The 13,637-nt window shown below is 37.1% G+C and overlaps 1 protein-coding gene across 1 annotated transcript; it reads left to right on the top strand.

The window, feature by feature from the left end:
* Positions 1 to 7,112: 7,112 nt before the first annotated feature.
* Positions 7,113 to 12,515, top strand: TCEB1 (transcription elongation factor B (SIII), polypeptide 1 (15kDa, elongin C)). Its single transcript, XM_010083834.1, has 3 exons — positions 7,113 to 7,170; positions 9,303 to 9,446; positions 12,080 to 12,515. The coding sequence occupies exons 1-3, from the start codon at positions 7,167 to 7,169 to the stop codon at positions 12,268 to 12,270; spliced, it is 339 nt and encodes a 112-aa protein (XP_010082136.1). The 5' UTR covers positions 7,113 to 7,166; the 3' UTR covers positions 12,271 to 12,515.
* The last annotated feature ends 1,122 nt before the right edge of the window (positions 12,516 to 13,637 follow it).

Raw genomic sequence — 13,637 nt, forward strand, 5'->3', positions numbered from 1 at the left:
TCTTGAAGATCACTTGCAAAAGTTCAATTTGGAAGCAAGCCAGAAGAACATAGATAAGTGAGAGGCCTTTAGGCTGAGAACAACTTTTTGCCCTTATTTCTGAATAAACCCTTCTGTGCTCCAGTTTCCTCCTTTTGCTCCACTAAGGACAAAAAATATTGGAAAGAGAGAAATACTGTTTATTAACTGAAGAGTTACTTAGGGAATAAGTGTTAATTAGTTTTTCTCTAATACATTGGCTACCATCTTTGTACATGTAGTGCACACCTTATACCTTGAGATCAGCCTTCTAATGTGCTTCAGTTGTGTCAGTAAAGTTTTTGCTAACATTTCTCATTAACATTGGGAGCTTTAAGATAATCTTTACAAACTCTCAGCACATAGGCTTCTTTTTTTCTTGTATCAGAGAAAAGTCATTGAGTTTTTTTTACACTAGGGTGGGTGATGAACAGATTTATGTAGTTTCATCTAGTCTTAAACTGGTGACTTGATACTGTTACAGTGAGGAGATCCAGTTGATTCTCTGAGGTACCTTCTATGTCCCAACCTCATATTTCTTCTTCTGATACGTTCGTGTTCAGGCTTCTGTCCCTTATGCTTTGTGTGGGGACAAATTAGTATCTTTGGAAGGTGTGCTTAGCTTCAGATGTTTTACTGTGTTTTTGCAGTTCTCAGTGTATATTACAAGAATCCCTAAAGTTTTGTCATAAAAAAATGGGGTTTGTCAGATTAAAATAAAATAATTTTGGTGTATTTTGATGAGTTCTCTTGCACCTAGACAGGTTCAGAATTTAATTATCTTCATTATGGGGTGGGTTGCATGGCAGTAGTTTTTGACGAATGCTTATGATGAGAGGGCAGAAATCTGTGCCCTATAAAATTTGGAATACACTAGCAGCCTTTTTTCCCCTAATGGCAAGAAGTGTACAGTACAGGGCTTTTATTGTATGTTAGGAAGAAAACAATAACACACTTTTTTTTAAACAACTTTCTTGGTAATTACTGAAAAATAAAGTTTCCTTAGACAGCAAAAGAACATCTGTGAGGTCTTTGATACTCCATGCACAGTATCCTACCTCATGTCCTGTATATCTTAACTAGCATTCACCTGTAGCATCCCTTCCTGTCACTCTTCAGTTTGCCCCTGAATGTTTGCATTTTAGTGCTCGTAAGTACGGAATAGTGATTCAGCTGATCTGGAAATTGTGCCATAGCATTTTTCCCTTGTGTTTTTTCAAAATATTCTTCAATCTTTATTTACATTAATTATTTTTTGATCCATACTGAAGAATGAATACTGAACCGAAGATATTTTTAAACAAGTTAGTGTATAGGATTAGTAATAGGACTAGAGTTTAGGATTAAACAGTAGGAGGCTGCTGTTCTAACAGCCAACAGCCTTTGTTTACGGACAAGGTCTTACTAATACACAAATGACACTCAGAAAGTGTCACATTTGGCTTCTAAACTGACTTGGGAATTGTGAAGGCATTTGTGTTATTGCCCCACATTTTCCAAAAACTAATAGCGTAGAATACAGAAATGTCACCAGCTGAAGCATACAAAAGCCGAGTATGTGTTGTCCAGCTAATGAGTTGGAAGCCATTTGTGTTTCCCTAGACCAGAATCTGAGTTTTTAAAGAGTTTCCAGTGGGATCAAAGAGTCCGAGTGCTTGAAATGTTTGTGTAGATTTAATTCTCTTGTGGTAACCAAAGTAAAGGAATGGCGTTCTGCAATCCAGGTGGTTGCATGTGTTCAGTTAAATTAGCGTATGTCCTTCAAATCTATTCCAGTCTCGACATACAAGGTACACAAGTTAACGATATTCTGGAAACTCTGGTAAACTTGGGGAGATGAGCACACGTCTCTGGGAGTGGGGTGGGACTGTCACGGACATGCTTTTGTTTTTTTTTCTTCCACTTGATGCTCAAGAGAAGCAGGAGAGAGGTCAAACTAAACTCATTATACCGTAGTATTTTATAGAGTTGTAAGGAGAAGAATAAGATGTTTAAGTATGCTAACAAGAACACTTGCCTTGTGGGGGTTAATTACAATGTTTTATGATATATTGCTATATTCTTCCTTGTAGGTGTAAATATTCTAGCAGCTTGTAAATTTTTCAGCTCTCTAATATCTAATGAGAATTTAGTGTTTTCTGCAGCAAGAGCTTCCTTTTTAGACTAGTTGGAAAGTTTCTGTGCCAAATACACTGGTTTTAGTTGTATTGTGTTCTCCCTCATTGATTAAAAAGTGGCATATCCTTTTTATGTCATCTTTTTCTTTAATGAATGGAGTCTTTGCTCATCTTTTATTTTAAGGAGGCAAGGCAGGAGAACAAGAATAACTACTATATGTCCTTTTTTGAGATTAAAGGCAGGGAGCTGAGCTATCTGATTGGTAATGCCATGTAAGCTTCTCAAAGGGGAAATGAAATTTTGAATCTACTTCAACAAAAATTAGTGATTCTTTGCAGGAGGCTGAAATACGTCAGAAATACATAATAAAAAAGACAAATTCTTGAGTGTTCAAAAAAAAAATATCATTCTCTTCCCTGCTGCTGCATTGGTGTGGTCTTGGTGAAATCAGACAGGGGCAGCTACAAAATGTGGAACAGTAACTAAAATATAGGTAGTTATCAGGCATCTTCAGAAATCTCAAGGAGTCTCTTCATGTTGTCTTGACAAATGTTGTCATTTATATTGTTTTAATTATACAGAAGGAAAATACAGTGACATGTTTTGCAATAAATAGTGTGTTGGAAGATAGACTATAAGAAAATAATTTCTGGTAAGAGATCATACCAGGTCATTTGACTTTGTAATACTTAAGGACACGCAATTGTCAATTTAAAAAAAAAAAAAATATATTTTGTGCAGAAAATTTCCCTTTACACTCCTTTTACTACACAGCAGGGATTTCTGCATTCATCAGCTGCCTAATTTCTTTTCTATGTGCATTTTTTTCCCTGGTTTTGGGGGATGTTAAATAACAAATCAAGATTTCTATTAAAAAAATAAATAAATCAAATAGTGCATGTTTTCTGTGCCAGTTTTCCCAGTGTATTTCTTCTGTTGTTCCCACTTACTTTGCTGTAAACTTATGAACCAGTAAGATAGTTGACTGAAAAAATAGGCTGTGTCTTGTGCAAGATCATAATACTGTCTCAGGTAACCTGAGTGTAGTTGTTCAGAAGAAGATGCTTTTCACAAAATAATAATTTTGAACTAAAGTGTTTTAATCTTCATAAAGCATCATGACACACTGGACACTTTTTAATCCAGAAGAGGAACCAATAGATGCTATAAGGTTACAATTGCTTTTTTCAGGTTTCCCAGCTTTCTTACTTTTCTTCTCTCCTCTTTTCTTGCACTGACTCTATGGTCTTTCTATGCTCTCTGTTGTCCATATTTTTTCAGGAGTAAATGTATACTCCTAATAGTATTCACAAATATCTGTTTAGATTTTTTTTTTATGACATGGCATACTTCTCCCTCTGATATTTATCGTTTAATTGCTATATTTATCTTCATTCCAGTTTTATTTTGCTAAGCTGAGTAAGCAAGACTAATTTCTCTTTTATACAACAGGCTCTTTGGTCATATCAGAAGCTCCTTTCTGTACTTCTTGTAATTAGAATTTCTTTTCTTGAAAACAGGAGCTCAGAATTGTGTGTAGTATACCAGACAAGTTGTTGCTCATGTGCAACAATGTTCATATTTCCCTGTCTCTATTGCAAAGAAATCCTTGATGTGCATTTGCCTTTTTCTCCCCACCTCCCTTTTTTCCCCATACAGAGCTGCATCAGTTTACAGTTGAACACAGAATGACTACTCCCAAATAACAAGGCCAGACTACATGAAAGAAGTTGTATCAGTCCCTGTGTTCTGGGATCTTGCCTTTCATATTATTTCATTTCATGTGGCTTCTAGTATGCCGTTTTTCAAGACCAGTCACTTACGCGTGTGATACTCTGTTCCTCTTTTGTTGCAGTGCTTTCCACTTCTGTCTCATCTAAATCTACCTATTTTCTGTCAGCATTGTTTTAAAAAAAAAGTTCTATATCATTTTTGGAGGGACTAGTAGTTTGTTCCTTGTCCAGTTGTTCCATGTTTGCAACATCATACTGTGTTCTTATGGAAAGTTTCTTTCTCTTTTTAAGATTACCCTCTTATCAAATTTATTTAAACTGAGATGGTTTACTGAGTTCATATTGCATCTTGTTTGAGTTTCCTTTTCTCAAGGAAATGACTGATTAATTTTTTAGGTATTGGATTAGTCCAGCATGTACTAAATCTGCCTACACTTACTGCATTTTTATCCTGTTTTCCTTTTTAATACAATTGAATTCAAGCCACTAAACCTGATAATTTTTTTCTTTTTTAGGACTGTATTTTTTTCTCTCTCTATCATATGATAGCACATTTCATTTGGTTTTATGAAAAAATGCCCATGGCAACTTTTTGGGGACAACTCTAATATTTTGGTTTAGACGTTTTTTCCATTCCCCAGCTTTAATGTATTAGCTTGTTCAAGTTATGCTTTCACCTTGGAAGGTGTTAATATGTTTGCATTCCTACTAATTAACCTGTCTTTATTCCTGTATTTAGTAGCATTATTTGTATTAGAAACCAAGGCACATTTTATTGTCACCAGTACCTCCACAAAATGGTATCACTTTTTCTGTGTTTTTTAAAATTATTATTTTTTGTAAATCATAACTGGTTTCACTACTCTTCTGGAGTGTGAGGAGGGGTTGTGTGGTTAGAGGTAACACAAGTGATCCTGTTCTGTGAAGGAGAAGTAATAACGTAAGGTATCACTTCAGTTCCTGAGCAACAGATACTCTCCAGTAAGATGCTTGATTATCATTTACAAAAACTGATGAAATAGGATGAAAGGTCCCATCAGTTTTGTGCTGCAGCTGTTAAGCACCTGAATGTAATTTCCCTGGACGAGTTTCTGGAATTACTGAAAATGGCGAGGACATATAACACTTGATATCGAGGTACCTCTATGACAGTGTACACAGATTAACTCTCAAAGGGCATTCTTGAATGTGCCTCATACTCAGGAACTTTTCGTCTGCAAGAGTACAAGTGAAGATGTTCCTTATACCAGTGGGGAAGGAAAATATTTTATAAGATATTTCTGTAAAGTCAGGATAATTTTCAAAGACAACAACAATGTAAGTGAAGGATACTTTTTGCTCAGTTCTCCACAGACAACTGAAAACTATTGGTTATGCATGTGTATAGTTTGATTAGGTGTACATAACGAAGTGCCTTCTTGTGAAAGCTTGAGGAAACAGACTATTTCATATTTGTAGTTATGAAAAAAGGAAGATGGAGTAAATCAGCATTAAAGTGCTGTTGAGAAGTGAAGCTTTCAGCAATAGCAAGGAACTACGCCTTCTGCAGAGATCTCGAGATCTCTGTAAAACTTCCTCCAAATCTTGTAGCTCCTTCCTCAACTTGCTTACATTTTTTTGCTAAGCTTTTACCAGAAGCATAGGAGAGAAGGGATGGGGGAAATGGTCTCTATTCTGTTTTTTCACACCTCCCGCTCTGGTGTCTTTCTCTAGTGAGTAATCACAGTTTGTGCCTCTGCTGTTGCTTGTTGCTTTTTGAAGCAACAACATGGATTGTCAGAATTCTGAAGTGTCTCTTTGCTGCCTCTGACCAACCCTGGATATCGTCTGGGAAACCACCCAGAATCACTGGTGCTGTTTTCTTGAACCTGTGGGCACACACCAGTAGTTCATTGATTTGTACTGGGTTAATGTTTGGAGAGTAGCTGTTGACGTGAAAGGAATTTTAAGACAGGAGGTTGGGGGGTGGAATTTATTTTCCAAAGTTTTCTTTTCCACAGCAGAGATACAGTCAAGTGTAAAGAAATATATGTTGTATCTGAACATGCTTGATTTGTTTTGCAAATAAACACTTCTGTTTCTCTAACTCTTTGGATACATGTACATGGCAAAATACACATGCTGCAAGCTACATGTCAATTTATAATCTATGGAAGCTCCTGGCTGATTTACCATGTGAATGCCTACGTTACATGTCTGAAGCAGATTACCTAGGTGACATTGGTGGCTGTATCAGGAACTGTCAATCTTCTGAGAAAGACAGGTTGGAGACCAGGTATTTAGTGCATACTGATTAGATTGATTCCTGAGCTTTCTCTTCTCCAGCCTAAACAACCCCACCTCTCCCAGCCTCTCCTTGTACAACAGCTGCTCCAATCCCTCAGTCATCTTCGTGGCCCTTTGCAGGACTCAGTTCAGTCTGACAGTACTGGGAGGCCCAGAGCTGGACCCAGCACTCCAGATGTGTCCCGCCAGTGCTGAGTAGAGGGGCAGGATCACCTGCCTTATCCTGCTGGCGACATTCTTCGTAATACAGCCCAGGGTGCTGTTGGCCGCCGTTGCTGCAAGGGCATGTTGCTGGCTCATGTTCAAGTTAGTGCCCACCAGTGCCCACAGGTCTTTTTCTGCAAAGCTGCTTTCTAGCTGGTCAGCCGCCAGCCAGTACTGGTACCTGGAGCAGTTCTTCCCAAGGTGCAGGGGTTTTAATTTCCCTTTCACGAACTTTATACATTTCCTGTTGGCCCCTTTCACTAGCTTGTTGAGCTCCCTCGGAAAGGCAGAGCATCCATTCCTCTATTCACAGCATAGTAAACTGTTCACGGACTTCTTTGTTTTTTCTTCTGTCAACAAGCTGTTCAGTCTCATAAGTACCTTTTGCAGGTACTTGCTTTCTTTACCTCTTCAGTACCATTGCATGGATGGTGTCCATAGTGATACAAGTCATAAGCTCTTGAAATAACTCTGGTTTAATAATCAAGAGCCTTTAAAAAGCACAGGGGAACAACTTCTTTACAAAATAAGATAAAATTTAGAGATTCTTTAATATGGTAGGGATCTCTGGACTTAGCAAAGCTAAGTTTCAAAACGTAATGTTTTCAAAACATGCTCATCAATGTTGCATGCTGTGTATCCTCATATTCTTTTCTGAATAGTGTTTATGATAATATAAAGGCTAATTACTAAAGCTGACTTAAGAAATTGTACTACTGACTGAAAATATTGCCACTTGTGTTTTTTCAGACGCTCCTATTGCAAAAGGTGCTGTTGAAAAGAAACAATTTTTTTTATAAGAAGAGAATGGGTAAGTTCATCATATTAGAGGTTCTTTTTTGTTTCCTATAACATGAAGCATTGTATCTCTTACATTGGTAGAGGAGGTAGATTGTTAAGAGCTTAAATGTTCATCTTGTCACTGTTTTTCTTGTAGCCTCAGAAGCCTTCCTACAAATGTTTTTTAGGAGGATTTTCTCAAGTGACTGTTAAGTTGTCGAAAGACTTGTTCAGAGTGCATCTAACAATAAATTTAAATTGCTTAATATGCATAGTGCTGGAGATATACATGCTAAAATAGGATGCCTTTAGGCTTTTGTAGCACTAAAGTTTTAGATAGTGGACAAGAAAATTTCACTGTTCTGTTTTAAATTCTTTTTTGATTGTTAACTAAGGTCAGCTGGTTGAATTCTGTCTTAAGAGATCATAATAAGGACTGACTTCTGATAAATTACTCTGTGTGTATGACCTGACTAAATGTCTGAAATTGTTGTATCTGCCTCTGCAAATGACTGGTTCATGAAACCTAATTGGACAGATTCTGGTTTTAGCTGTACTTTTTCTGAATGTATTTTAGCATCTTTGGCACTGGCAGTACTTCATTAAAATTGGCACTAACAACATGGTAATTCAATTTTAACTTCAAATTCACAAAGCAGCTTAACTGATTGGGGGAATGTTATATTTGCTATGACACTATATTAATCATATTAGAATAACTACCCTGCATTGTATCTAATTTCTGTTTGTTTGGTGAGAAGGAGAAACAACACTTACAATCAATTGTCAAGTTTGTAGTCTGTATCGGTTTTATTTTTCATGCTTCTGCATGTGATCATGAAATACTGGCAGTATATTACTTGCCTAGAATTGTACAGATCTCTTTTGTTACACTTTTCTAAGCTGGAAGAACTTCCAGGACTTTCATTTTTAACTTTCTGTCAAGGTTAATACCATTCTGAAAATAAAATTTCATGTGTAGTATCAAATTCAAGTATTTTTAAAATGGAATTTTAGCAATACTTGCCAAATTAGTTCTGCACTCCCTTAGAAAATACAGTATTTGAAAGAAGGCATTAGCTTACCTGTTTGAACTTGATAGAAATTGTATATTTAGTGGGGTGGGGTTTTTTTTTTTACACTCATTTTTTCAAAAATATTTTAAAGTTACTGTAGTCATTATTACTTAAAATTTTACAGGAATATATCAAGACCAATTACAGAGACAGTCTCCACAGTGCTATGGTGTCCTATCGCACTAAGTACTACACAGGCACCACGTAGGCAGTGGTTCCTACCCCAGGGAGTATGCTGCCTAAATAGATAAGACAGGTGCACGACAGGGGAAGTGCTAAGACTGCACAGAGTAAACAGTGCAGTGGTGGTGACAGTAATGTTGTTTTTTCAACTTTTAAATATGGTGATATTAGGTGAGAATAAATGAATAAACAAAAAGGGAAGGGGGATAAGGACTTATAGAGAAACAAAGTACAGAGCAGGTATATAGTGGGATAGAAGGGAAACAGAAAAAGCACAGTCAAAACTGCTGTGGGGAGGGTTTCCAAATTTCCTTGGTTTTAGTGCTTTTGCGCTTTCCTTGTTTTCCACCAAATGTCACAACACCGGTGTGCACTAATGTTATATGATTCTGGCTGGGCAGTGGGGAGGATGAATCCTATTTCATGTCATTTCTTCAGTATAGAAATACTGACTGCTTTTATTCTTACCCATGCTTCAAAAAGCTCTTTTTTCCTTGCAGTCTCTGTTTTTAAATACTAGATAGGTATTTAGGTAACTTCTAATAAGTACTAGTACGATAAGCATGGCAATAACCTCATGAAGGGAAGCAGTAGCGTGTTCAATTCACTTGAGAATGTCTAAAGGAAAATTTCATCCCTATGTAGACTTCAGAAATCATGTCAGTCTTGTGATGGAGAAATGCAAGGAGAGATGTTAATTAAAAAACTATTACTTTTTAAAAAATTCTTCCTTTAAACAGATTGCTGAGCGCTTCAGAGAAGTCATCTTCAAATATGCAAAATGTTTCTGTGTATTGTGTTCTTCCATCTGCAAACATAGCCATAGAAAAGACTGCAGCTTGCATTCTCAGTGATGTGAATCAGTCACTGTGTTCTGAAATTGCTAATCTTTTTTCCTTTATAGATGGAGAAGAGAAAACATATGGTGGGTGTGAGGGCCCAGATGCTATGTATGTGAAGTTAATATCCTCCGATGGCCATGAGTTCATTGTAAAAAGAGAGCATGCATTAACATCAGGAACAATAAAAGCTATGTTGAGTGGACCAGGTAGGCACGAATTATGTAGTACCTTCACATCCTTAGTTTTCACTTTTGGACAGTTTGAATTTATATCTTGCAGTGAGTGAAAGGTGGAATAAATTATAACTTTTCCAGATCCTGTCTAGTTCTTATTTCCAGTGGAACAGTCCACCTCTGTGGGGTTTTGTACTACAAGACATATAATTGACTCTGTCTGCTTTTGGACAGTTAGTGATCTTATAGTGTCATTACTACTAGTTTCCCATGGTATGAGAACTTGAGGGTATTACATGAAATGTGTAGCTGTCAAGTTCAAAACAAATAAGAGTTGGTAGTTCTCCATTGCCACCTCCATGGTGGAACTTTCAGTATTCTGTACTGGCTCTGGCTGGTATGGAGTTGTTTGCTTCATAGCAGGTCATATGGTTCTGTGTTTAGATTTGTGACCAAAACAATGCTGATAACAGACCAATGTTTTAGCTATTGCTGAACAGTGTTTGTGCAGTGTCCAGGCCTTCTCTGTTTCTCACTCTTCTCCCCACCCAGTGAATAGACAGGGGGGTGTGCAAGAGCTTGGGAGGGAACACAACTAGGCAGGTGACCCAAACTTACCAAAGAGATATTGCATGCCATGTAATGTCATGTTCACGAGTAAGAAGGGAGAGGAGGGTGTTAGGGATTTTAGCTGTCTTTTGCTTGGGAACTGTCTGGCATCAGTCTGGGCATTGGAGGTTGTGAGTGATTACCTTTGCATCCGTTGTTTTGTTTTGTTTCTCTTCTTCCACTTGTCTTTTGCTTATTATTGTGGGTTGAGACTCACAAGTTTTCTTGCTTTTACTCTTCCTTTCCTCTTCTCTTGTCCCCCTGTGGGCGGGAGTGAGCAAGTGGCTGTGTGGTGCCTAGCCACCTACTGGGGTTTAGGCCACAACATGTTCACGAGATCCTATGGCAAGGAGTTCCTGAGCTTAATGGCAAAAGTTAGCTTATGTGTGAGAGGAGGGTAGGTAAGCTTACAGAAGGGAAGGACCTCGTGTTACTGAATTATATGAGACTACCTCTGGTTTAAGAAGTGTCTGAACTAATTCTTGAAGACTGAACGGGTGGAGGAGAGAACAGGGAGAAGTTAATGCGTGTGCCTTCCCTCTTCTGTACCCTCATCCCGTACATTTACCTTTGACCATTTGAGTTGTGGGTAGTAGGCTACGGGAAGCTTTGGTCTGAATATGGTCATTCTTATATTCTCTTTTAGATTCTGGTGAGGGGGAGAGATCTATTTGCTGGATATATTTTTAAATTACCTAGTAACAGTTGAGCAAACCGATCAATTAAAATTCTCAGCTTAATGTTCTGCTAAATGTCATTGTTGTAATCATTGCATTTGAAAATATGTAGCAGATATGTTGTGTCTAATCCACTCCATGTCAGCCTCCCAGACATGTAAGAGGAGGAGTAGTTAAAAGACCTGCTCTGGATTTGTTCCACAAATAATGTGAACAAATAACAGGTGAAATAGCCTGCTTAGAGGGCTAGAAAACTGACTCTGTAAAGGAGTCAGTATTCAAACACATTTTGTATAAAAACTAGCAAGATAGTGGGTTCACAAGTAGAAGTATTCTTGCTCTCTACTTCAGTAGGTCATAATTTCACTGATGTGTAAGTGTGACATTACCAATATGCTACTGTTCCTGTACTAGAATTAAAGCCAGACTAGCTTCAGTGCATGCAGATATTTCTACATCTCTGTGTAGACATTAGTAAATAGCTCTGCTTTGTACTTGGAAGGGGATTCCTATAGAAATAGTAGGAACCAAACATTGCTAGGTCTCCCATAAATATGGAGTACACACTGATGTTTTTTGTACTGTCTTTCAGCGTAATGAGTTGAAAGTCCAGAGAGATGAGGAAAAGAGGGACAAAGATAACAAGTAGAGAGGCTGTGGGACTAACCACAGGATGACTTTATTGTTCAAATTTCATGCTTATAGGCACTAAAGAAAGATTTCAAATATACTCATGTTTTGGGATATGAGCTTTGGGTAAATACTTCAACATCTAATAGGGATTAACTGGTACTGTATTTAACCTTTCCTCCAGTACAACTGTCCTCCTGCCTGCCTGTTTTCACAGTTCATCAAGTTAATGCGTCTTTGAGGTTTTAGCCCTCTGTCAAATCTGCCTGAAACGGACCAAGAAATTCAAAGCTAGTGAGATCACAGAAGGGACTACTGATAAGTGTGCAGATGCAGATACAGAACAGCTATAAACCATTTTTTTTCTTGGATAAGACAGCTAGAAATTTGTCTTGATACCTCTTTAAAAAAAATACAGCACATCGTTACTGTGGCCTTTTGAGCTGAGCACACTACAGTTTCAGAGCACCTATCAAGCAAGCATCAGAATTAAACCTAAATTCTGGTGTAGTCGTTCATAATATTGTTAATAGGCTGCAGTCAAAATAAACATTTTGTAATGCAGGGCATCTTAATATTCTTGAGTGTTGTGAAAGTGGCACATCCTGCTTTACATTGAAGAATCTAATATCCAGAAATATTGGACTTATGCAAGTCTATTTAGAATGTGATGTATTAACATGGTAAAGCATTTCATGTTGCAGTGAATTTTGGTTCTGATTTTCTGTTTGTTTGGGTTTTTTTCCACAGGACAATTTGCAGAAAATGAAACAAATGAGGTGAATTTCAGAGAGATCCCATCCCATGTCCTATCCAAAGTATGCATGTATTTCACCTACAAGGTCCGCTATACTAACAGCTCTACGGAGATTCCTGAATTCCCAATTGCACCTGAAATTGCACTGGAACTTCTGATGGCTGCAAACTTCTTAGATTGTTAAATAAAATAAATTATAATAAAAAATGTAAAACTTTTTTCAGTATTTAATACATGTAGTTCAGTTAGTAACTTTTTTCAGATAGCATGTTGCGTGTGTGCTGTTGAGAACTGTAAAGTTCACTGCAGAGGCAATTGCCTTCAGTCCTTTTGCATATAGCAATCATTCAGTTGGAGTTTGTTTTGCTGCTTACACAAATAAGGACCTTTTCACAAACTGAGACGAATAAACAAATATGCCAATTAGTAGATGGCTATGCCTTATCCTTTAGGTGTGGTAGAACTTTCTTTTAATACAATGACCATAGAAAATACTGGAGTTTAGTCTAATGCTCTCTAAAAGGTAATTATAGTTAAATACGAGTAGCTGTTTAGGGTTTCTAACTTTCTCTTATTGTTAAAGTTTCTAAACATCTGAACTTAATCTCCTTTGTAAGATAGCTGTCCTTTAGCATAGTTATAATAACTAGATTAGAAGTGCCCTCCCTAAGGTTTGTATACCGACAGCGATATTCCATTTAGGTCGAAGGTGGAGTACGTAGGAGAATGCTCAAGGCTTTTAATTTAAATCATAGTGTAGGCATGCGTAAAGGTGTACGTGATACATTTTTCTTTTATAACCTAAATTTTCCCTGCTAGTAATTACAAATATTCAAGTCACTTGAAGTAGGACTGTGATCCTACTGACAGTGGCTTTTAAGGGGAAAAATAATTGTTACAGTATGTGTATATTACCTTCTGTATAACATATAAGGTTTATTCTTAATGTACTGTCACTTGACCTGATATGGATTTTATATGCTTTCAGTTATGGTTTATTTCCATTGTTGTGATTTGTTATGTAAAGTCTGTATTTAAACTTTAGTAGTCATTTAAATTTTGTAACATAGCAACTGAAAAGATAGGAGTTTTCCTATCTTTTACCTCTTCCTCAACCTCTCCCTAGCATCCACAGAAAAAGACCCTGAAATATGGAGGTCTTTTATGTTTGAAGGAAAGGGCATTAAGCAGATGTTTAAGGAGCTGTTTTATAAATTTCATAGGTATTTCCAAGGTTTTTACAAATATTTTAGGGAAAAGGATTGGCAAGCCACTGACAGTACTAGAGTGGAACACATCATCTTTTGGTAGTTCCTGCTGGTAATTGTCTATACTATCAGTTCTTTGTTCAAAACAAGTTTCCATAAAGAAAAAAAAAAAACAAAAAAAAACAAACAAACTTGAGACAAGAAATTGCTTTTTGTTCAGTCACAGCCTGGAGAACCCTTCTGCCAAAATAATCTGTAAATGAGAATAAATCTAATGCATCATGAAAAATGATGGAAGAACAATGTAATTAGCATTTCCATCAGCTGCCACTGCTTCAGCTTT

This window comes from Pterocles gutturalis, unplaced genomic scaffold, assembly GCF_000699245.1.
Source record: "Pterocles gutturalis isolate BGI_N339 unplaced genomic scaffold, ASM69924v1 scaffold11460, whole genome shotgun sequence".
Taxonomy (NCBI): domain Eukaryota; kingdom Metazoa; phylum Chordata; class Aves; order Pterocliformes; family Pteroclidae; genus Pterocles; species Pterocles gutturalis.

What these genes read in the sequence shown, in the direction of transcription:
- TCEB1 (XM_010083834.1), top strand. An exon ending in AGCTATGTTGAGTGGACCAG is followed by an intron (nt 9,447 to 12,079) that starts GTAGGCACGAAT and finishes TTTTTTCCACAG; the next exon opens with GACAATTTGCAGAAAATGAA.